The 23567-nt window shown below is 40.9% G+C and overlaps 1 protein-coding gene across 1 annotated transcript in view; it reads right to left on the reverse strand.

Moving 5' to 3' along the window:
• Positions 1–2020: 2020 nt before the first annotated feature.
• atxn2 (ataxin 2) overlaps positions 2021–23567 on the reverse strand; it is a 41369-nt gene continuing 19822 nt past the window's right edge. Inside the window, exons 12-27 of the mRNA XM_036143903.1 lie at positions 21180–21365; positions 20884–21066; positions 18615–18722; positions 18366–18436; positions 17903–18267; positions 16454–16517; positions 16222–16359; positions 15769–15792; positions 14645–14662; positions 13970–14042; positions 12141–12334; positions 11907–12033; positions 8559–8750; positions 8266–8474; positions 6005–6182; positions 2021–2808 (exon numbers count right to left, since the gene is read on the reverse strand). Coding sequence (XP_035999796.1) covers positions 2780–2808; positions 6005–6182; positions 8266–8474; positions 8559–8750; positions 11907–12033; positions 12141–12334; positions 13970–14042; positions 14645–14662; positions 15769–15792; positions 16222–16359; positions 16454–16517; positions 17903–18267; positions 18366–18436; positions 18615–18722; positions 20884–21066; positions 21180–21365 — 2159 coding nt within the window. The 3' untranslated portion in view covers positions 2021–2779. The remainder of the gene's footprint in view (positions 2809–6004; positions 6183–8265; positions 8475–8558; positions 8751–11906; positions 12034–12140; positions 12335–13969; positions 14043–14644; positions 14663–15768; positions 15793–16221; positions 16360–16453; positions 16518–17902; positions 18268–18365; positions 18437–18614; positions 18723–20883; positions 21067–21179; positions 21366–23567) is intronic.

Raw genomic sequence — 23567 nt, forward strand, 5'->3', positions numbered from 1 at the left:
TTCTCCTTACACCACATGAGCCCCTTTTTCATTGCAGAGAGTCTTTACCCTTGTCTGAGATACCAGAGTAATTTCCCTTTCTCAGGTCCACACTACCCCAGATAAAAGGCGCGGGTCTGGGGCGGTAGGACTTTTAAAACTCGCTGGCTTTCACCGATGACTGGAGGCTAAGCAGTAAATTGGTGTGGCTGAGGTTCATTTTTAGAATTGATATTAAAGTTAAGCTTCAGACTTATACTTTTATTTATTTATTAAGTTTTACTGGAGAGCAAATTAACATTTCGCTCATCTTTAATACAAACCGGAACAACTCCTCAATGACTTTCCGGCTTCGCTTCTTTGGCTTCCGTTGCTTGACGCTACGGTTGCTAGGCGACAAAAGTTGCGCCCAAGAACAGCCGGTAAAGTCTTTGATTTCCTCATTACTGCCCCCCGCCGGACTGGAAATGTACTGCAGGTTTCTTCACAATTTACCCAAACCTCTACATTTCGGCGGCTGCTCAGAACCTTAAAAAAAAAAGAAAAGTAAAACCTCTAAAAAAAACCTTAATGTAGTATCAAAGAGTTTTGATAAATATAGCTTTGAGCACATTTGTAGAGTTATGCTCTCGTTTTGCTGCTCTCAAGGTTCTCTGACGCTGGGACCAACATCAAAAAGTCTAAACTCATTCTAAAGGTTGGATTGTTTTTTAACATTTTCCAGATTATGCTTCTGCAAAATAAAAATAAAAATAACTTTTTCCACAGGTCTTTACCAGAAGAACCACATGTGGACAAATATTCAGTTGCTGAAAGACGGCAAGGACGATTGAAAAACAAATCATGGAGGCACTTCTGTAAAAGCTAATGCTGTGAGTTCCAGGTGTCTCCATCTTCAAAGCTGGGTGGATTTATATTAACCAGTCATGACATTAAAATAGTCAAAGCTAAACAAATAAACTGAAGAAAGCAGTCGTCGCGTTCAGCTTTGAAACGGAGATTCTGAGATGGGATGGATAGATCTAAATATAAGAGTTCCTACTGAATACTCAGGACAGGTTCCAGTGCAACACTTTATCCGTGACAGTGTAGTCATGGATAAAGTTTATTTCATTAATTCAAAACGTGAAACTGATTCATTACAAAGTGATTGATGTATTTCAAGCTTTTATTTCTGTTATTGTTATTGATTATGGTTTACAGCTGATGGAAACCCAGAAGTCAATATTTTAAAAATTACACAACAGATGGGGGCAAAAAGTTAATACAGAAATGTCAGTTTACTGAGATAAAGTATGCCATTGTACCGTACAGGAGATGCACTCAGTAAAAGCTCAGGACATCTTTTACTGCATCAAGGCTTTAATTATTCCTGCCGAGTATGCGCACTTTCCCTCCACATTTTTTCCTTCCACTGAACTTTCCATTAGCATTCTTGAATGCAGCACTGGGCCAGTCTCTTTAGCCTGGCATGTAGATGATAACCATGTAGGATTACTGAGGCACTGAGCACTCAGGGTGCTTTAAAGTCAGCTTTCAATTTGTCTGAAATTTAAGGGTGTAAGTTTTTCCTTCCACTCACTGACGGCTAACTTCTTATAGAAGGACCTATTTTAGGTTACCTTCCACAATGAGGCACAGCAGTCAGTGGTCTTCTCTGTGATTGTGACACCCATAAAACAGCTTTAATATATTAAACATTTTAATTGGGTTTATGAAAACAGAAATTCATATTGTATATATATATATATATATATATATATAATTTATTAGGTTTCCATTAGTTGTAGGCCATGATCATCTCAATTTCCAGAAATACAGGCTTGAAATATATCAAATGTTTGTATATCTTTGTAGATGTTTAAATTTTTGCTTTAATTAATTCATTGAGATGCGGCTGTAAACGCCATTGTTTTGTTTTTTTTCTGTATGGAAACTTTAAATCAGACATAAACCACAAGCCGAATGAATCAACACTGCTTTATGTCGCACCGTCTGAATATTTCCCCCTCCTAAAAATGACTGAACCACAGAGACACCATCCAGTTTTTAAAACTTTTTTATTGTTTTTAAGTTTTTTTGCTCATTTTCTAAATTATTTATATTATCTACAAAGTAAAAGTTAACTTAAAAGTTACATAAGGGTCAGGTGAGAAGTGGGATCTGATCACCTCAGCCATTTAGTTTTATAAATAACATTTCTCCTGTCCTCCTGGCTGCTTTTAGTTTTATTTTAATTTGAATTTTTTTTTTTCCCCACCACAGGACGTTTCTGCTCATTTTTCGCTTTTTAGTTTGATTAGAAACTTGTCTTGCAGTCTGGAAACAAACGCAGCACTTAGCAGCAGCAGCAATAAACAGTAAAATTAATACTGCCTAAAGGTTGGAAGATTTCATTTCCATAACAAGGTGCAGACAGAACACGGCTTCCAGTTGATTCTTTGCAACGCTCTCTTTCACATCTTACTCGGCAAGCTGACTCCATTTGACCCTTTATGGTGTGTGTGTGTGTGTGTGTGTGTGTGTGTTTATGTGTGTGAACAGGGTCTGATCAGGAGACGTCCTTAAAAGCTCTTGTTAAAACATGTCACTGCATCAACCTCTTAACATTCACTTATTGCCTAGTCTGACTGGGAGAGGGGGGAGGGAGAGGGGAGAGAAACGCTGATGTGAAGCATGTCGGGTGAGGGAAGAGAAGAGAGGGAGGGCGGGCTCTCGTTCTCTTCGCTGCCTTGTTATGGAGGCTCTGGTCGGGAAGCGGGAAGCGGAGCGGGTCCCTTGGCTCGCCGGCGCCCTCCATCTACAGCTGCTGCTGATGATGAGGCTGCACTGCAGGGACAGGACACAAAGGCGATGAATACAGACGGACCCGAAAAGAGACAACGACCCAAGCCGGCCTGCTGGAACCTCTGGGTATTTTTTTTATTTTTATCGTGATAGACCGACACAAAGTAGTGCATATTTGTCAAGTGGAAAGTAAATAAGACAATTAGGTTCTTTTTTTACAATGAAAATCTGAAAACTGGGGAGGTTCTTTTATGTTCAGCTTCTCTGAGTCAACACTTTTTTTTTTTTTACCTTTTTTTTGCTGCAGCTGCAAGTCTCCAGAGGCATGTTGCTGCCAGCCTCACACGTTTAGCGGCTGACATTGTTGCCAAGCCTTCTTACACAATAGCTCAAGATGAATGGAAACCATCTCTGAACATCAATTCTCTCTTGGATTTAGGTTTGGACTTGGACTAGGCCAATCTAAGCTCCACTTTCTTCTCATCTAGCCACAGCACCTTGTTTAACACGCGTCTCCTGCATGGTTTTCAGCCAACTGTGCATAAGGCCTCTTGGCTGCTTCGCTGATGGCCGCTCTCTTTGCCCAGCCTGCCAGTTTAGAGGGACCACCACATCTGTAGGTTTGAGGTTCTGCTTTAAAAAGGTATAAAGCCACGTTATATGCTTAAAAGACCAAAAAAAAAAAAAAGACCAAAAACAGTTTTATCATGATAAAATAATTATCTCTATCCTGACAATGTTTTTGATGGTCCTCTTCACGGATAAAAATAGCCCCAGTGCCGGGTGCGATTAGCAGATATAAAACAGACGTGGTGCCATCTAGTGGCAGCATCGCAGAACTCTCATAATGCCAGTTTGCTTAACTAATAAATGACTTGTAAAAATAATGGTGGACTGAGACTGACCCTCCACAATGCTTCGCAGTAAAGCGCCATTAATTAAATACACCAACCTATAAGAGCCTCATATCAGAACATTTCCGCACGTCTGTCACATCTGAGGAATCGGCAGGTTTAGCGTCCGCTTCAGTGAACACCAACGGTCATACTGTATTCCCAGCGACATTCCAGTCTTTTCCCTTGTGTTTCGTTCCCCACTGGATCTTGGACTATTCTGTATTGTTTCGCTGGGAGATGCTAATAGCTGTTAGCCTGCTTCCTTGTTATAACGCCTGCTGCGCATGTGCAGTACGTACTTCCGTTAAAATCGTAAATAAACAAAAAAAAAAAGGCTTTATTTACTAACAAATTGAGCAAAAACAAAGCGTAAAACCACCAAAATAACTAATACGCCAGCAGGACGGGATAATCTTTCATAAAAACTTTACACGCAACCAGAGTGAGCTACTGACGTATAAATTCAAAAAAGTCAAATAGTGTGGTTATGCACCTTTAAACGTCTCCACAACTTCATCCCACAAAATGATCTGAGGCTTTCACAGAACATCTGTAATAAGGAGGTGACACACAGATGGACTGCAGCTACTGATTAGGTGACTTCTGAGGGAAATGTGTTGTGACGTGTTATAGTTAGAGTATCAAGGCTAAAAGGAAAACCATGTTTCCTTGATGTTCCAGGTCACAATCATGCACCACTTGGTGTTGGTCTGTCACCTAAAATCCTTCAAGACTGGAAACTTGTCAGATCAGAAATCCAGGAAGGATTAAATGACAAGAGCTGAAAAGCAATTCTAGGATATTACCATGTAACACAGAGCTGAGCTACAGGACATGAGAGAACAAATCTAAAAGTCTCTTTACTATATTCAGTCCAACAGGTTCTAAACAGAAACTGCAGCTTCGGTTGTAACTCAGGAAAGTTGATCAGGTTGCCTTACGGATAAGAATGCACAATTTATCGGCTTTAACATCAGTATCGGCCAAAGTTAGTCATTTATTGACATATCGGTATCGGTCCGATAAGTAAAAGTGGGCCGATATATTTCCATCCAGTTGCCCTTTGTGCCTGTGTTTCAGGGAGTTGGTCATGCATTTTTTTTTTCTTTCCTTCTTTCTTTCTTTGTTTTTGGATCATGTGACATTTTTTTTTTATAAAACAGAGATGCAATGTGAGCAATGTGGCCATTTTTCCACAGTGTCGAAAGAAGATACACACAGCAAAAAAGGAACTAAACATAAGTCAAATTTTCTTGAAATTAGTGTATTTGTCCTTGATTTGAGAAGGTAAATAAGATGATCTGCCAATGGAATGAGTATTTTGACCCCTAAAATAAGATAATTAGATGATAGAGATGAGTTATTCCTATTTTAAGTGCAAAAATCTCATTCAATTGGCAAATCATCTTATTTACGTGCTCAAATCAAGGACATATACGCTACTTTCAAGAATTTGACTTATTTTTACTTTAGTTTTTGCAGTGCATTCGCACATTCAACGATTCAGTTAGAATTTTCAGTTTTTGGCACAAAACTGTGTAAAATTCATCATTGCAGAAACTTAAATGTGTATGTACATCGGTAAATATCGGTTATCGGACATAACAGCAATATTAATATCGGATATCGATATTGGCCTAAATTTTCATAGCGGTACATCCCTACTTAACTTTTATCAGGAGAGCGTTCCTGCACTGCAAAAATAGAACCAAAAATAAGAAAAATCTTCTTGAAATGAGAGTATTTTTCCTTGATTTGAGCAGGTAAATAAGATTATTTGCCAATGGAATAAGATTTTTGCACTTAAAATAGGAACAATTCATCTCCATCATCTTATTTCAAGTGCTGTATATCTAATTATCTTATTTTAGGGGTAAAGATACTCATTCCATTGGCAGATAATCTTATTTACCTGCTCAAATCAAGGACAAATACATTAATTTCAAGAAAATTCTACTTATTTTTAGTTCTCTTTTTGCAGTGTGATTGATCAGAACCCTCAACGGTGGCCAAAAAGGTTGTGATGCAGTTTCTAACGATCGCAGAGATTAAAAAAATTAGGCCTGATTCGTCACCCTGTCATGTCCAATAAAAACATCCGGGTGTTTATTTTGAGAGGCTTCCTAAGGAAGAACCAAGCCCAAAAACTGTTCAGTTCTCTGCTGCATTCGTCACACTTCTTCAATAATCAAATTGAGGTAAATTTGTTTAGAACCAAAAAACGTGTACCCATTGCAGTTATTTGAGTTTATAGCATTTCTTATGTACAAGAAGAGCAGCAGGGCGGATGCTGCCAGCGTTTGCTGACGAGGACACAGAAACACTTGCAGCAGCAGAAGTACCTTGTGGATGTGCCAGGTAGGAGAAATGTGTAGTGGAGGACACCGGGATGGGGTTCAGGGCAGTCTGGGGCATCGGCGGCTGTGGACCCCCTGGATGGCCCTGCGTGGCCATCAGCATCATTGTGGGGTGGCCGGTTGCCGGGTGGTGAGATTGCACAATGCCAGACTGCATGTGGGCCTGCGATGCAGAGAGAGAGACGGAGACTGAAAACTGAAGCACAAGAAACGAGGAGCATCAGGACGGCAACATTCACAGCTGCTGCTCCGAGGGGCAGAAAGTGATGACCACAATCAATGGTGAGTACATTACGGGTCAATAAAAAAAATTCAATCAGGGCTAACAGAGTGGTGGAGTGGTGTTATAGGGGTTTTAGTTACACTCAACAGGCGTTTTATTACTGCCTGATCAAAGCCTTGAGGGAACAGAAACACTGAACTGATTGAGAGGATTTAGGCACCAGAGCCACTAGAAAACGTTTTATTCTGGTGGAGAGAAGATTTTCTACCACCGAGTAGATAAAGCAGACAGGAAAGCACCTCTTCCTCTAATGTGGAGGGTTAGTTACGCTTCGTTCTTAACAAGAAAAACTTTTCTAAGGCTACACGACTTTCAGAATGTCTCAGAGAAAAGTTAAAGGATCCAAGTCAAAAACCAGAATCTACCAGAGAAGTTTTACTGCTTCAATTCATTCTCCAATCAAAACTCTTTAAATGGATCCTTTACATTATTCCTGTCAAAACATCAAACTTTAAAAGGAGGAGGAAGAAGGAAGAGGAGGAAGAAGAGAAGAGGAAAGGAAGAAGGGAGGAAAGGAGGAGGGAAGGAAGGAAGAAGGAGGAGGAGGAAGAAGAGGAAAGGAAGAAGGGAACAAAGGAAAGACGGAGGAAGGAAGGAAGGAAGGAAGAAGAGAAGAGGAAAGGAAGAAGGGAACAAAGGAAAGACGGAGGAAGGAAGGAAGGAAGGAAGAAGAGAAGAGGAAAGGAAGAAGGGAACAAAAGGAAGGAGGAAGGAAAGGAAAGGAGGAGGGAAGGAAGAAACGAAGGAAGGAGGAGGAAGAAGAGAATAGGAAAGGAAGAAGGGAACAAAGGGAAGGAAGAAACGAAGGAAGAAGGAGGAGGAAGAAAAGAAGAGGAAAGGAAAGGAGGAGGGAAGGAAGAAACGAAGGAAGGAGGAGGAGGAAGAAGAGAATAGGAAAGGAAGAAGGGAACAAAGGGAAGGAAGAAACGAAGGAAGAAGGAGGAGGAGGAAGAAGAGAAGAGGAAAGGAAGGGAAGAAGGAAGGAAAGGAAAGAAGGGAGGAAGGAAGGAAGGAAGAAGAGGAACGGAAGAAGGGAGGAAGGAAGGAAGAAGAGGAACGGAAGAAGAGAAGGAGGGAAGGAAGGCAGAAGGAGGGAAAGGAAGAGGGAAGGAAGGAAGAAGGAGGGAAAGGAAGAGGGAAGGAAGGAAGGAGGAGGAGGAAGAAGGAGGAGGAAGACGAGAAGAGGAAAGGAAGAAGGGAACAAAGGGAAGGAAGAAGGAAGGAAAGAAAAGGAGGAGGGAAGGAAGAAACGAAGGAAGAAGGAGGAGGAGGAAGAATAGAATAGGAAAGGAAGAAGGGAACAAAGGGAAGGAAGGAAAAAAGGAAAGGAGGGAAGGAAGAAACGAAGGAAGAAGGAGGAGGAGGAAGAAGAGAAGATGAAAGGAAGAAGGGAACAAAAGGGAAGGAAAAAACGAAGGGAGGAAGTAATAAAGAAGGATGACGGAGAGAAGAGAAGAGGGAAGGACGGAAAAAGGAAAGACAGGATGAAAATAGGAAGAGGTGAGGAGGGAAGGAAGGGGGGAGGAGGGAAGGGAGGAAGGAGGGGGAGGAGGATGGATGGATGAAGAGGAGGCGGGAAGAAAGGGAGGAGGGAATGAGGGAAGGTAGAAAGAAAGGGAAGAGGAAAGGAAGGGAGGAAGAATGGAAGGGAGCAGGGAAGGAAGGACAGGGAGGAGAGGATGGATGAGATGAGAGAAGAAAGGAAGTGAAGAGGAGAGAAAGAAGAAGTGAGGTAGGACAAAAAAAGAGGAACATAGGACACAAGGACAGAAGATAATCCACAAAGGGGGAATGAAAGAACACAAGAAAGGAATCAACACTTGTTTGACACATTAACAGAATCAGGCCGACATTAAGAACCTGCTGTAGAACCGTCATTACATGAAACCCGATCAGAAGGCAGAAAGGTTGCTGGTTCTAATCCCAGGTCGTCTCTCTCACACACATTCAGGCAGCGACCTACCTGCTGCACGTGTGCCATGTGGCTGGGGTTGTAGCCATGCTGCACCTGCTGAGGGTGGATGTACACCGTCTGCTGAGCAGAGGGGAACGACGCCTGGGGACTCTGGGGGTTAGGCGTCATGGAGGGGGGCGTCGGCGCCAAGGCCGAGTACAACTGCTGCTGCGGGGGCGCATTGGACAGATGCAGCGCCTGGGCTGCCGCCGCCGCTGCTACGAAACACAAATCAGCCGCGTGAAACACACGACTGCAGCGAGCTGCAAGGACTCAGCGGCTCACTGGGAGAGGAAGATCACCTGCTGCCGCCTGTTGGTGCTGAGGATGCTGGACTGGACTGGCTGCAGGGTGGCTCTGAGGACCCCCGTGCTGCGGGGGACCGCCCTGATGGGACTGGCCGGTGGGGGTTGCAGAGGGCTGGGGGTGCTGAGGGTGAGGGTGTAAGGTGGCATTGGGGTGAGGGTACTGCTGAGGCATCGGTCCTTGTGACACTGTGGCAAACACAAAACAAGAGCAGGAAACGACTGCTGGGTTAAACACAGGGTTCCCACACCTTGGTGAACATCAAATTCAAGGACCTTTCAAGGACTTTCCAGGACCAATTTCCTCAAATTCAAGGACCACACGTGGCGGCATTTACTTACTGTGACCGCTGAATAGGTTATCATATTTTAATACAATGCAAATTCAATAAAAGACTAAACGGTATAGAAGTTGTTGGGTCAGAAGCAATGCAAGAAAGTGGACTTAATTTATAGCCTACATTGATATCCACAGTACATGGCTATGCCATACTACATTACATATAAGATTAGCCTACTGTTTCATTAGCCTCGTGAGACCATCCTGATCTCGCGAGCTTTCAAGTTTTCACTCGCAGATCAGTCTGGCTACTTTCCGTTAAAGAAAATTTGGAGCCGTTCACCAAACGAACGTCCAATCAGCGTTGGCTTTGAGGCGGGTTGAGGTGTGACGCAACGAGAAGCGCGACAGTTCAGTCTAAAGAACATGGCGGCTTCAGCCGATGAAACTAGCATTAGCGTGGCTATCGAGCAAGTTTTATCGGAATTACAGAGTATTTCTTTGCTGAGCTAATGAGCCTTTACCTGCAGCAGCAAGAGTAGCTTGGCTTGTGGTTGTGTTTTCGTCGTCGCTCTGTTACGAGCGACGACGAAGCATGTTGACGAGTACGTCATATGCTTCGTTGATCTGATTGGTTTATTTGGCCCGTCTATCACCAACATAGGCCAATCAGCTAACCAGTATTTTCGCCCCTTCCCAAAATTACTTAAACGGAAGGTTTCCAGATGGATATGCGGAGCAAATCTATCTGGCGGAGTCAGGTAACCGTTTCATGGAATTTTATGGAAAAAAGTGCAGCACTGAGATGTTCAGAATTATATCAATTTGTTTCACTTACTTTAATCTTTGATTAAGCTAGTTTTGGACTTTGACTCTGAAAAGTCGCTAAATATAGCGACAAAGTTGCTGAGTTGGCAACACTGCGTGAATGTAACCTATTGGACGCACGTAGGCCTAAACCGTAGCCTACCAACTAACGAAGAAGAGCGAACATACTTTTGCAAATTAAAAGTCTGCGGAATCAACATAATTATAAAAGATCTTGTGGTAGTAAAATAATGACACACGAGTCGTCATCCGTGTGAACTTTCAACCCCACAAAAAAATTCAAGGACTTTCAAGGACAAGGTGTTTTTTTGGCTGTTTTCAAGAACTTTCAAGGGCCTTGAATTTATTTTTTCAGATTCACAAACTTTCAAGGATTTCAAGGACCCGTGAGAACCCTGTAAACAGCTGGTTTACGTGTTAAAAGGCTGTGTAGTCGTACATCAGGCCCGGTCTCATCCCCAGAGGCTACAGCACCTTTGATAGGAAGTTAGCATGTTTTAAAATAAGGCAACTTTCACGCCGCAGGTCTTTATTCCGGATTACCATTTTTTACATCCGCCGTCAGACTAGAATGTGGAGAGAAGACGCAGCATCACATGTTTGTTCAGGCGAGGAAACTAATCCATGCGTTTATATTTAGTAGAATTGATTACTGCAACGGTGTTTTCACAGGAAGTGGATCAGACAGCTGCAGCTGATCCAGAACGCTGCTGCCCGCGTCCTCACTAAGACTAAGAAAGTAGAGCACATCACCCCAGTTCTAAAGTCCTTACACTGGCTCCCTGTATCTCAGAGAATAGACTTTAAAATACTTCTGTTAGTCTGTCAATCCCTAAATGGCTTAGCACCTAAATACATCACAGACTTGATATCAGTTTATCAACCCTCCAGACCACTAAGGTCTTCTGGCTCCAGCCTACTCTGCATACCTACACTGCAAAAACAGAACTAAAAATAAGATAAAAGTTTCTTGAAATGAGTGTATGTGTACTTTATTTGAGCAGGTAAATAAGATAATCTGGCAATGGAATAAGACTTTTGCACTTAAAATAGGAAGAACTCCTCTCCATCAACTTATTTCAAGTGCATTATATCCAATTATCTTATTTTAGGGGTAAAAATACTCCTTCCATTGGCAGATAATCTTATTTAACTGCTCAAATCAAGGACAAATACACTAATTTCAAGAAAATTGTACTTATTTTTAGTTCTGTTTTTGCAGTGTAGAACCAGAACCAAACATGGAGAAGCAGCATTTAGTTCCTATGCTCCACTTATCTGGAACAAACTTCCAGAAAACTGTAAAAGTGCAGAAAGCCTGAGTGTCTTTAAATCAAGATTAAAAACACATTTGTTTAGGATTGCCTTTGGCTGTTCTAGTTAAACTGTTTTACTGAAACATCATTACTTCAACTTTGTAGTCCAACTGTTTTTAATGTTTGCTTTTAGTTTCTATTCTCCCATGTTCTATTTTGTTTCTACATTTTATTCCTACTTGCTTTTATTCTGTGTTTATATTCCTATATTTTAATAATGTAAAGCACTTTGCATTGTCTCTGTATTGAAATGTGCTATATAAATAAATTTGCCTTGCCTTGCCTAGAACCAGAACTAAACATGGAGAAGCAGTATTTAGTTCCTATGCTTCACTTATCTGGAACAAACTTCCAGAAAACTGTAAAAGTTAAATCGAGATTAAAACACATTTGTTTAGAATTGCCTTTGACTGTTCTAGTTAAACTGTTCTATTGAAACATCATTAGTTTTCCTATATTTTAATAATGTAAAGCACTTTGCATTGTCTCTGTACTGATTTGTGCTATATAAATAAATTTGCCTCGTCTGCACCTTTGTGTCTGCACCGACGTCGTAGACTAAATCCTGACTAGCTCCATCAACGGCCGGTGCCATATTGATTTGGTCCATTGTTTACATTTGATCCTGTCACTAAAAACTCCTTTGGGTGAAACAATGCCAGTTTGTTACACTCCACAGATGTGGAAACGAAGTGAAATGCGACAAGAACATTGAAACTGAGGCCACTTTGGGCGATTTTAGATAAAAACCTGATTTAGAACAAAGTGACCACTCCGATGCAGAAGAAGAAAACAGAGCTGGTAGCTACTTTTACTGTAGTGCAGTAAAACACAGCTACTCGCCCCCCTGATAAGCACTAGGTTTATCTGTGAGCTCCCAGGGTGCACCGCTCACACCGGAGGGTAGCAGCTGGTACGTACCATACATGGTGTGCGTCTGCTCTGGGTACTGCGTAGTAGACGAGGAGACGAGGCCGGGCTGGCCGTGTGTAGGGGGGCCCATCATCCTGGCGCTGCTCTGCATGACTGGACTGAACATGTGCTGCGCCTGGAGGAACATTTTACAGAAAAAAAACAGTCCGGCTTGTTAGAAGACCTTCTTCCGTCCGGCCGGTGGGCGCGGGAGCTGCGTGGGTCAGAGACGGTGGTCGGTACCTGGGACTGGTAGTGAGGCATCTGCTGGACGAGCGGCTGACTGGTGAACTGCTGCGGGCTGCAGGTGAAGTACTGCGCAGAGTACACGGGGTTCTGTGCTACAATGGGCGGTCCTGCTGCGGTGGCTGGGTGCATCATGGTGGGCGTGCCAGGCGGGTGGTGCTGGTCAGACCTCTGCTGGGGCATGTTGGGCACTAAAGGTTCATAACGGTGGATTAGACGGAGAGAAAGATGACAGACCCAAAATCCAAGTTAAATTAAACTAAAAATGCTCCCTTTTTATCTAGAAAACTACGCTGAGAACATTTTACAAAACACCCCAGAAATTATTTTCTGCACAAAAAGCATGACTTTATTTTAATTAGTAAGAGCATGGGACCCCCACTTCCAGTGGGGGTCCCTGAATAAATAATCTACTGCAGTAAAAATGTCAGCAGAAGCTTCTCAATCGTTTTCATGAGTTAGGGGAAAAAAAAGCTGTTATGTAGAAAGTTAAAGAATACTTTAGCCAACCAAATTTATTGTTTGTGCAACAACCAAAATGTATCTAGAGTTAGTGAACACACAAGTAACATCTGATGGAGGTTTTCTTAAGTTAATGGGACAAACGGACGATTCCATCATGCACAATAAATGAATGCATTTTAAAGCAGAATTATGCGACTTTCCTGCTAACAGTGGTGGTCCAGAAAGAAGTAGAAGCCCTTAGAGTTCAGGACATTTCTACCACTTTATTGCCGCATATTTAGGTTTTTGGTTCCCACCAAACAGATTCCAGTGCTAAAAGGCTGCTGCTGCTTTCTTAGCACCAGATCCATTTCCACAGCTGAAAGCGCCGACTGTGGTAGTGGAAACCTGCTGCCATCTCAGCACTAACTCTCTGCCTGAATTATAATACAACCCACTAAATTTCAACATTAGTAAAAGGTTTATCACAATAAAACGTTACTATATGAGTGTAATTGTGCAGCAAACACCAAATAAAAACATTGTTTCTAAATCTGTTCATAAATAGTAATAGTAATATCGTCTTTAAGGTCCCTGAGCAAGACCCTTAATCACCAATTGCTCCCCAGGCGCTGCACAGTGGCAGCCCACTGCTCCCCAAGGGGATGGGTTAAGATGCAGAAGTGATTTTCTCCATTGTGAGATCAATAAAGTTCAATTATTATTATTATTATTATTATTATTATTATTATTATTATTATTATTATTATTATTATTATTATTATTATTATTATTATTATTAATAATAATAATAATAATAATAATAATAATAATAATAATAATAATAATAATAATACACCGCCTTGGGGAGCAGTGGGCTGCCATGTGCAGCGCCCGGGGAGCAGTCTGGGGTTAAGGGTCTTGCTCAGGGACCCAGAGTGCAGGCGCTGGGGATCGAACCGGATACTTGCGTCCTTCTCTGAGTGCAAGCGCGCTGCTCTAACCACTAGGCCACGACTCCCCCTAAAAACTAGGATCAATTAAAATCTCTACAATTAATCCTACAGATTATAGATCTATAATCGGTAACTGGATTTAATTTGTAAGAAGTAAATCAAAGATATCTTCGTTTATTACAAATCAATCTAAGAAGCCACGTTTTACTGACATTCCTTTAGAAACCCTGTGTGTCGTCATCCTTTACAGACAACCAGAATATAACGGATGAAAGGGTCATTTACAGCAGTGATGTACCGACTCGACTGTGGCCCTTAGCAATGGAACCATCTCGGTTAAAAATTTCCCTTAAAGAGCAGGAAATTGATCAAATTAAAATAAAAAGAGAGAGGGAACGATGAGGAGAAAGCAGTAATTATTCTCACCTTTACCTGTTCTGTAAGGTTTAGACTGGCTCACTGCCATATGAGGCATTTGGACCTGGTACACGGCTGGAGACTGGAAGAAGGGGCAGCAAAAACAAAGGGTTTATCTTTGACATTTTTTCAAAACAATCTTAAACAGAAACTTAATCTACACGAGTGATTTTCTCTGAAATAAAAACGTGGTGACGTCCTGCTCATTTGTAAAAACGAATCAGCCCGCCAGGCAACATCCAGAGTTTTAAGTGTTGCTTTGGCAACTACCCACTCAGCTAAACGTTTAGCATCTCTCTTACCTGGGGCCACATGCATTTCCTATTAGAAACTGTGTCACAGCTATGACAGCCTATATGCTATCACTTCTACACATTACTGGTGTAAAAACATGCATTTCTGTCAAAAGGTGCAGGGCAGCAAAAAAGAAGCTCAAGAACCTTCTAGTTTTGTGTTTGCGGTTAACAGAATAAAACAACACAAACAGGATGATGTTAAAAGGTCCATCTGTGATGGCGGCTCAAAAAGGAATTGCAATAAGAAGTTGGCAAACCAACATCTGATGGCATTAATTCAACAAGCAAGCAAAGTCATCTAAAAGTACAGATTGGGCTTAAATAAAATGAACAAAAACAAGGGTTGAAAAAACAAAAAAAAGTAGAAATCTTAGAAAAATTCACAAACCTTCCATATTATGCTTTTCTAATGGAGCGAGAGAGAGAAACAGAGAGAAAGAGGGAGAGAGGGAGAGAGAGAGAGAGGAGGAGGAGAGGAGCAGGGGGAGAAAAGGGGAAAAAGAACCACTCTTTAGTTGTTATTGTTTGCACTTGTCTGATGTTGGATCACCAAGTTTTTCTTAAAGCAACACATGATATATAACATTAAATAAAACAAAAGTACACTCAAACCCACTGAAGAGTTTTAAGAATCCCAAAACTATTATTTCTATGTTCCATCTGTACATAAATCTAGCACACTTCCCCAAATTCTGTGCACATTTCAAAACACTATTGTCTCTGAAGGTAAGATAACAACTTTTAATTAACTTCCTACATGTGTGTGTCAGACATTATTCACACACACAAAGGGAAAACACAAACATTACAGCTGAGTTTTTTTTTTATTATTATTATTTGTTAAATCTGCAAATTATTTATTTATTTATTTTTACAGCAGCTCAGGGTCAATTTGCCCCCTCGTCAGTTTGTACCCAAATAGTCCCATGTCATACTGATGAGCTAAAATGGTAGCTTATTAATTAATATTCTGTTTTTGTAAATTACGAAGAAAAACTGAGGTAAAATCTTAAAATCTTGTTACATTTGGTCACACATTATTATTTTAAAAGGGGATATATTATGCAAAATCCACTTTTACAGCCCTTAAATACATTTTGTTGTGTTCCTGGAGGCTGTAGGAGAACGTAGTCTGTCCAGGAGCGGCGTATCTTTATATTCTGTCTGGCACATCTTTTTCAATCCTCTCAGTTTTCTCTGTTCTCCATTATATTTTTTTTAAACAATTACGTCAAAGTATTTGCTGTGGCGCTGCTAAACGAGATCATGGACTTCCAGCTAACCAATTTTATTTTTTTTGTAGTCCAAGCTCAACGATGCCGAAGCTGTAAGTGTATAAGTAACAAATTTTCGGTTGTTGGGCGTATTAACATTACACCGTCCCCCAGCATACTACAAAAATGGCCGAAAGGGGTGGAGTGAAACGCTCTGTGACCTGGAGGGGGGCGGGGTGTTAAGTGCCTCCTTTAGATTTAAAGAGACAGCACCAAAACGAGTTGCTTTCATACGCACCTCAGAACTGGGCCAAAAGATGGGCTGTGGGGCGACAATAATGAGGAATTCAAACCAAAGCATTGCAGTTCCACTTTACATAGACCACGACTGAATGATTTAAACATGACATTAAAAAGCATGATATGTCCAATTTAAAAACTTTATATTAAACTGTCCTACCACTAATTGTGGCTTTAATCCTCACATGGGCTGGTTGATTCTTATAAAATATGACAGATTATGCTGATCAAAGTAAAATAATAAGTGGCCTCCTGCTGGTAGATATTATTCACTGAAGTCATATAAACCTGTTCCTTATAGCAGAATATGAGTAATATAGAAAAAATAACTAAACGTAACTTGGCGACGGGGCAAAATGACCTGCTGACAGCTCTAAGGTAGTCTCTATTTTCTATTCACAGCAAATAAAAGCAGATCCAACAGTTCCAGTACGCAGGGGGGGCGTCTCACCTGAACTCCAGGACTGACTGGAGTCAGCGGATACATCTGAGGGAAGCAGCCGTAGACCGCCGGAGGCTGCTGAACCACGATGGAGGGGCTGGGTTGGCCCTGAGGCCGAGGAGGCGTCGGGGTGTTGGCTGGCTTAGGCTGACCAAGAGACAAGGAGGAAAATACGTCATTTTAGTTTGTGGCGTTTTCTCTGGTCTCAGCGGGTAAACTTGCTACATCCAGACATACTGACCTGCGCATTAAACCTGGGTTTGAATTCATTAGCGTTTGGGTTCAGGGTCGATTTTCTTACTTGACTGCAAAAAACAAACAATGGAGTTGACATTTACAGGATCCATCAGGTCAGAAATATGTTTGTTTTGTATAAAAGGTTTGTTCTGCAAAGCAAAAATACACCAGCTTAATACATCTTTAAGATATATTTATTTTTACTGGAAATGCATCGTCTGGTGACCAGTTTTCAGGTTTAACCAGCGAAATTGGATATTTTCCCAAAAAGTAAACGCATCACCTGTACACAATGAAAACAAGATTCTTTGATGTGGATTCTGCTTCTTGGTGAAAAAGGCTCAACTTTAAATATTCTCAGAATCAGTGGGGTGTTTAAAGCTTAGAGGAGAGACACAGATGTAATAAACAATATAAAAGAAAATTATTATCTTCAACATGTCTGTAGTTCATCCGGGGAATACAGTCAGTGTAAGAGTTTCAAAACAACAGTATAAAAGCTAAATTTCTGTTTTATCCTTTAATCTTTCTACTTCTGTATGTCCCTTAAAGTGCTGGATCTGGAAATCTCGGCAACCTTTCAGAAATCTGTGAAACAAATCTATTAGTCTCACACATGGAGCTAATTGTTTGCATAAGATGCTAAAGCCAGCTCTGTAATAATTTGGTCTGTTTTAAAATGTTGAAACCAAACTTTTACAACAACTGAGCTACTACACATATGACAGCATGGCATCTGCTACCACTGTTGACCACAGGATGGCTTTTCTCACATCCTATAGTTCTTAAAGAGAAAGGCTGCAGGATACATCGATTTAATCAATTAACTCAAATTTACAATTTTTTTAAGATTTTATTTTTGGAAACTCTGGATTTTAGTTTTCCAATGTACTCATTGGGCTTCATTAAAAAGTATAGCATACCATGCTGAATATATGTTTAGGAAAATGTCAAAATATTGTAAAGGAGGAAACTTTTTTTTACCATAATACGAGTCACTTTAATTTATTAATTTACTTTTAAATTAGTATGAAGTGAAATGAAGCCTATTTTTAGCTCATTGTGTAAAACCACTAGCAGCAAACATTTTGTTATATTTTCACTGTTCACAACGGCAGGACCGCCATCTTGTTTTACGAGCAGCTTTCACAGCTTGTATTTAGCTGCACTTTGCATTCAGGTCAACTCCCAGACTTTTTGTTTTATGAAACAAAAATGAGGGGAAAAAAAATCTATTAGTTAATCAGTTTAATTTGGTATAATAAAATTGGAGATTGCTTTTTTAAGCCATATTCACCCAGCCCTATTAAAGAGCAATCACAAGGGGCTAAAAACTATAATCAGCAGGCGCTTAGTAAAAACCAGAGTGGGTATTAAGCCACTCTGTTCAGTGCACCGCTTACTGTGTTTGATGGTTTTCAGAACCAAAAGTGTTACATCTCAGTCCACTCACTCTTGCACCGCCTCCTTTTTCTCCTCTTTTTCTTCATGTTTGGGTCCACCCAACGTGGACGTGGCCGTCGTCTGAACTCCCTGTGATATCACGTCCTGCCCTCCTCTCTTCTGGTCAGGAGCTGAGGGAGACGGAGAAGGTGCCGCAGGGCTGCCGGGCTTACTGGTGGTCGTGGCGCTGGAGGACGAAGCCGGCACGGCTCCGGAGTTGCCAGCCGCGAGCCCTGCTGCCCCCTGCTCGGGGCCGTCTCGTCCCACTGCAGAGGCTTTGTCCAGGGCTAGATCTTTGGGCTTGTCAGATGGGTCTCTGACAGGCTTGGTCATCATCTGGTCAAAGGCAGGGTCTGGGTTGGAGCTAGGCTGCAACTAAAAGAAAGGTGCAATAGATGCAGTGAAGATGCCTTTATGCAATCTGGCTGAGTAACTTAAAAGGGTTTCTTTGATTATAACAGAAAGATACTTACTCTAAAATCTACACTAAATTGCTTCAAATTATCTATTTGTTTTCTGTGGTCAGGCGCCATAGAAGGAGGTCCTGGAGCCAGAAAGAAATCAGACTCAGATTATGTTAATAATCAGAAACCAGTACAGCAGTCTAAATTAGTTCATCCCAGCTCAACATGTAAAACATTTATGATGCACATTAAATAATAATGATAAGGGCTAAAACACTGAAGCTTAATGAAACACAAAAACCCCAGTGCTCACTGTACCTTTACAGAGTGGTCTTGTGATACTAGGGGAGTTGTCCAAAGGCTTCATGTTGTCGTTGTTTGTGGAGGGAGAGGATTGTCTCGTCTCCTGGACACGACATTCTTTAGCTTTAAAGATAAAAACAACATCTGGTCTGAACCAAAGCAGGACAAGTACGCCGTTTTGTAAAAGTCTTCATACCTCTTCAGCTAACTCACATGGTGTCAAATTGCATTCTTTTAAATAATAATAATAAATAAGCTGTGGCATGCATTTTTCCGCCCCCTTTACTCCGATACCCCTAAATAAACACTAAAAGCAACTGCCTTCAGAAGTAACCCTACAGTATAACAAATGTACACTGTAGGGTTTGTTAAGGCTGGTTCCCATGACAGGATTGTCATGGGACATTTAATCACATTTGTAATTTAATCGCAATTTAAAAAAACAAAACAAACAAAAAAAAAAACGCAATTTCCAAATCGCAGAGGTCTGCAATTTTTGGCTATGTAACAATTAGTGAATCAGATGCGTCCTTTAGGTGTCAGTAATATATAAGAGGGTTTGCCTCCACATGGAAGCGAAGACAGTTGCAGCAGTGAGATAATCTAATTTTATGACTTGTTTTAGAGTTTATATAATCATACTGTTTTACCAGAAACTTTCAGCAATCTCACCATAGCATTAAGTTCTGGTCAATCAGTTTAATACACAGACTTGTTTGTTGGTTGCACTTTGCACTTTAGGTTTAACAAGGATTGATATCCAAATCTGTTCTCTTGAATAATATTCTGATTAATAAAAACATTAACATTAACATCAAATCGCAATTTTGGTTGAAAAATATCGTAGGCAGAACGCAATAATTTCTGCTGCGATTTGAGACGCGTGGCTCTTTTAGCACCTGATCTGCACAGCGATGAAACACATTGATTTGTTGTTTGTATACGTTTAAAAAGACATGATAAATAATCGCATTAAACTGCAATCACAATATTAAGATAAAACATTTTTACGCATTCCACCTCAGGAGGGCGCCACACTGACGGTTTTAGACACAAAAAAAGAATTTCGACTAATATGTAGTCAATTTAGCAAAAAAAAAATAAAAAAAAATAAAAGTTGATTTGGGGGTGAGTTCCCCTTTAAAGTTAAAGTGGAAAGATTTAAATCAGGGTTATGTTATAAAACACTGAGGTCTAACTTCAAATTGATCATGTATCAGCGAAGCAGCCTGAACACTCATGGTGACTGTAAGAGCTGCAGAGATAAGAAGTTATTAAACCGGACAACTATTACTTGTGCACCGCGCCAAATTCAGGCTTTTTTAAAAAGACAGTGGCAAGAAGAAAGCCTTTGTTTAAGACATAGAAAGTGCCGTTTGTGACAAGCCGTGAAGAGACGCCAAACATGTTGAAGAACATGCTCCGGGCAGATCATGAGACCAAAATGTAATTTCTTGGCTCTGCAAGTAAAACCTAATCTGTGGCCAAAACTGAACACGTCACTGTGAGCAACACAACCCCAAGGTGGCAAAAGATTATGGCTGTGTCCAAATTCATTTGAAGGACCCGGCCCATGTACAGCAAAGGATGAATCCCCTGAATTTGGACACACCCTATGCTGCTTTATTTTAGCCGGGATAGGGAAGTTCGTCAAAGTTGTTGGTTAGATGGATGAAGCTAAATAAAAGGGAAATCTGTGAAGAAAATCTGTTAGATGCTGCAAAGCCTTGAGACGTGGGTGAAGGTTCCCTTTCCAGGAGGATAACAACAATGAATCTAAACAGAGCTGGAGCCACAACGGACCGGTTTAGAAAGATGTTAGATAGTCAGATGTTAGAATGATACAAAGTTCTGACTTAAATCCAATTGAAAATCTTCAGAAATGTTTTACATTTGATTAAACTTGCACTATTTTGCAGAGAAAAATGGGGATGAATGCCTCTAGAAGTGCAAAGCTGGTAAAGACAGACCTACAAAAAAAACTAAAAAAAAAAACCTTCCAGCTGTTATTATAGTGAAATGTTGCTCTACAAATTACTGACTCAGAAAAAGTTTAACATAAACACTGTCACACTTTTCATGGTTTGATCTATAACAAAAAAAAATGTTTTCTTACACTTCGCAGTTACTGCTCTCGTTTGCCTTTTACATAATAATACATTGAAGTTTGCAGACAAAGAAGATTTGAACTAGTATTATAACTGTGTGTACACGTTTAAAGAGAGAATCATCACCTATGAACCGGAAATCAGTTGTGTAAACTATTTTTGAAACGTAATCTCACCATCTCCTGATGGAGAAGCGACCATGTTGGGGGCGGGGCTAGCAGCAGCAGCAGGAGAGGAAGCTAACGTCAGCGTAGCAACCGTTTCCACGGGAGCCGTTCCCGTCTGGGGTGAAGAGAGCGAGGAAGAGCCGGGGGAGGCTCGACCCATATTGTTCTGTCGTGGAGACCGAGGTCTGTGCGCTGCGGAGAGAAGAGAACCAGCAACATATTTGGTTAATATTACACCCAATCGAAAGTCCGCATCAGGAGAGTCCTCTGAATCAGGATGTCCGGAACAGAAAGACATTCTCTACCTCCACTGACCACTGAAGACCAGGTCCCTCCAGAGGAGCTACTCCTGGTTGGAGGCGCCGCTGAAACCTCTCCGGGTGGGTTGTGAGAACCCAAGTCCACTCCGGTGGAGACTGAGCTGATTCGTGACGGCGGCACTCTGTGAGCACGAGGCGTTCGCTGGGACTTTGGAGACATCCTCGGAGGACCTGCAGGACGAAGGAGCGACCCGTAAACAGTCAGCTTGAACATGCAGACTTCCTGACATCCAGCTGGAAAAGGGCGGCTTTTTTTTCCCAACTCATTTCTGTTTCAAACGACCACATCGTGAACCCAGATGAGGAAGGCACTTCAAACACTTGGGGCATGCGTGTTAGTAAAGAACAAAGTGATAAGTGACAAAACACACCCTTAAAAAAAAAAAAAAAACTAATGTGGGACACAAGAAAAGAAGCTGGTGGAAAAGAGCCGAAGTAGGCAGTTGTAAAGACATAATTTAACTAAATGGAAACCAGACTAATCTATGAATAAGAAAATGTGAACTAAGCTGAACTTGCTTTGGTTCACGATCCATTAAATTATCCGTCAAGTCTCAGGTTCCTCCACTCTAAATGCTCGTGGCACATATTTACTTTGGGAAGAGATGCACTGCAAAAAAGGGATCTAAAAATAAGTAAAATGTTCTTAACATTTGTCTTTCTGTCCTAGATTTGAGCAGGTAAATAATATTATCTGCCAATGGAATGAGTATTTTTACCCCTGAAATAAAGATAATTAGACATCCTACACTTGAAATAACATAATGGAGATGAGTTGTTCCTATTTTAAGTGTAAAACTCTTATTCCATTGGCAGAGCATCTTATTAATCTGCTCAAATCAAGTACCGATACACTAATTTTAAGAAAATTTTACTTATTTTTAGTTCCGTTTTTTGCAGTGTGAACAAGATTTTTCCATTTTAATTTAGTTGTAAAAGTATACATTGCCTGGCAAAAGTACTCATATCCCAAGAACTGTTCTTTTTTTTTTTTTTAATCATCCTACCACCACAAACTGTATTTTAATTGGGATTTTATGTGACAGACCAACATAAAGGACAGTAAACACACTCCACATGTGTGCAGTTTAATCTCAGTCTGAATCCTGCTGTTCTGTTGGGGCCTCACAGGTTTGTTAGAGAACAGGGAAGACAGCAGACAGGTCAGGTATAAAGTTGTGGAAAAGGTCGTGCTGTGGGGCTATATTTCACCTGGAAGAGGAAATAAATAATGGAAAACCCATTAGAGACTGTAAAGCCTTGAGATAGGGGCGCAGCTTCACCTTCCTACAGGAGAACACCTTTAAACATGGCTCAGATCAAAGCGTAATCACCTGCTATAATGGCCTAGTCAAAGTCCAAAGCTAAATCCAATTAAGACTATGTGGCAAGATTGGGCCGCCCTTCCCAACAATTTGACAGACATTGACTTATATAATGGCAAAAAAAACTAACAAATACGTTTCTAGCCGTGCTGGTTGAGACCGTTAAGACTTTGATGCTGTAATTGGAGCAGCAAAATACCGACTCAAGACGAGGCTGCACACAAATGTACGACACTTTCCATATTTTGTTTTGGAAACATGGTGGAGGCCATGCATGCATCTCAACAAAGTACAGTTAAGTTTGTGGTTGTAAGGGAACCAAAAGTGGAGAAGTTCAAGGGATCTGAATACTTGAGAGAAGCACTGTACATATAATTATCTGCAACCACTTGTCTTTTCTTTTAACCCATAACTTTTTTTTCAGGGTTAGCAAAAAAAATTAAGTTAAGAGTTGTCTAGCCAAGGGACCCCCAAGACTTCAACATCGAATCATTAGAGGAAGAAGAAAAAAAAACTACAGGGGACGATGAGGTGAAACGCTCGGCATTCATTACAGATGCAGGACAGTCAAACTTTTTTACAGATGCAGGGCAGTCAAACTTTTTTACAGTAGCAGGCCACACACTATCAGGTAGGAGGGTGCACTTTTTTTCCCCCAAGGGGAAAATTTTGAAAAATAGAGTCTCCCTGATGTATTTTGGAAGCTTTCAAGACAGGTGATTATTTAAAGAATAGAGTCAGAGTGCATGTTTTAAATGGAATAAAAAGCAAAAAAAAGTGAATCAATGATCAATTCTTCAAAAACAACCTTTGTTTTTTTTTATTATTATTATTAAAACATTTGTTCACATGTTATCATCATGTTTTAACAAGGTTTTGAACAAATTTGCATAAAATTAGTTGAATTTGAATTACTAGCACCATATAAAACAGATCAGATTAGGTGAATGACAATTTACTAACTTCTGAGCGCGCAGTGAGACAACACGCACGCTCAGTTCCTTCTCTGCTCGCGCGCTCGACCTGCTCATTCCACGCTCAACACCAG

This window comes from Fundulus heteroclitus, chromosome 12, assembly GCF_011125445.2.
Source record: "Fundulus heteroclitus isolate FHET01 chromosome 12, MU-UCD_Fhet_4.1, whole genome shotgun sequence".
Classification (NCBI taxonomy): domain Eukaryota; kingdom Metazoa; phylum Chordata; class Actinopteri; order Cyprinodontiformes; family Fundulidae; genus Fundulus; species Fundulus heteroclitus.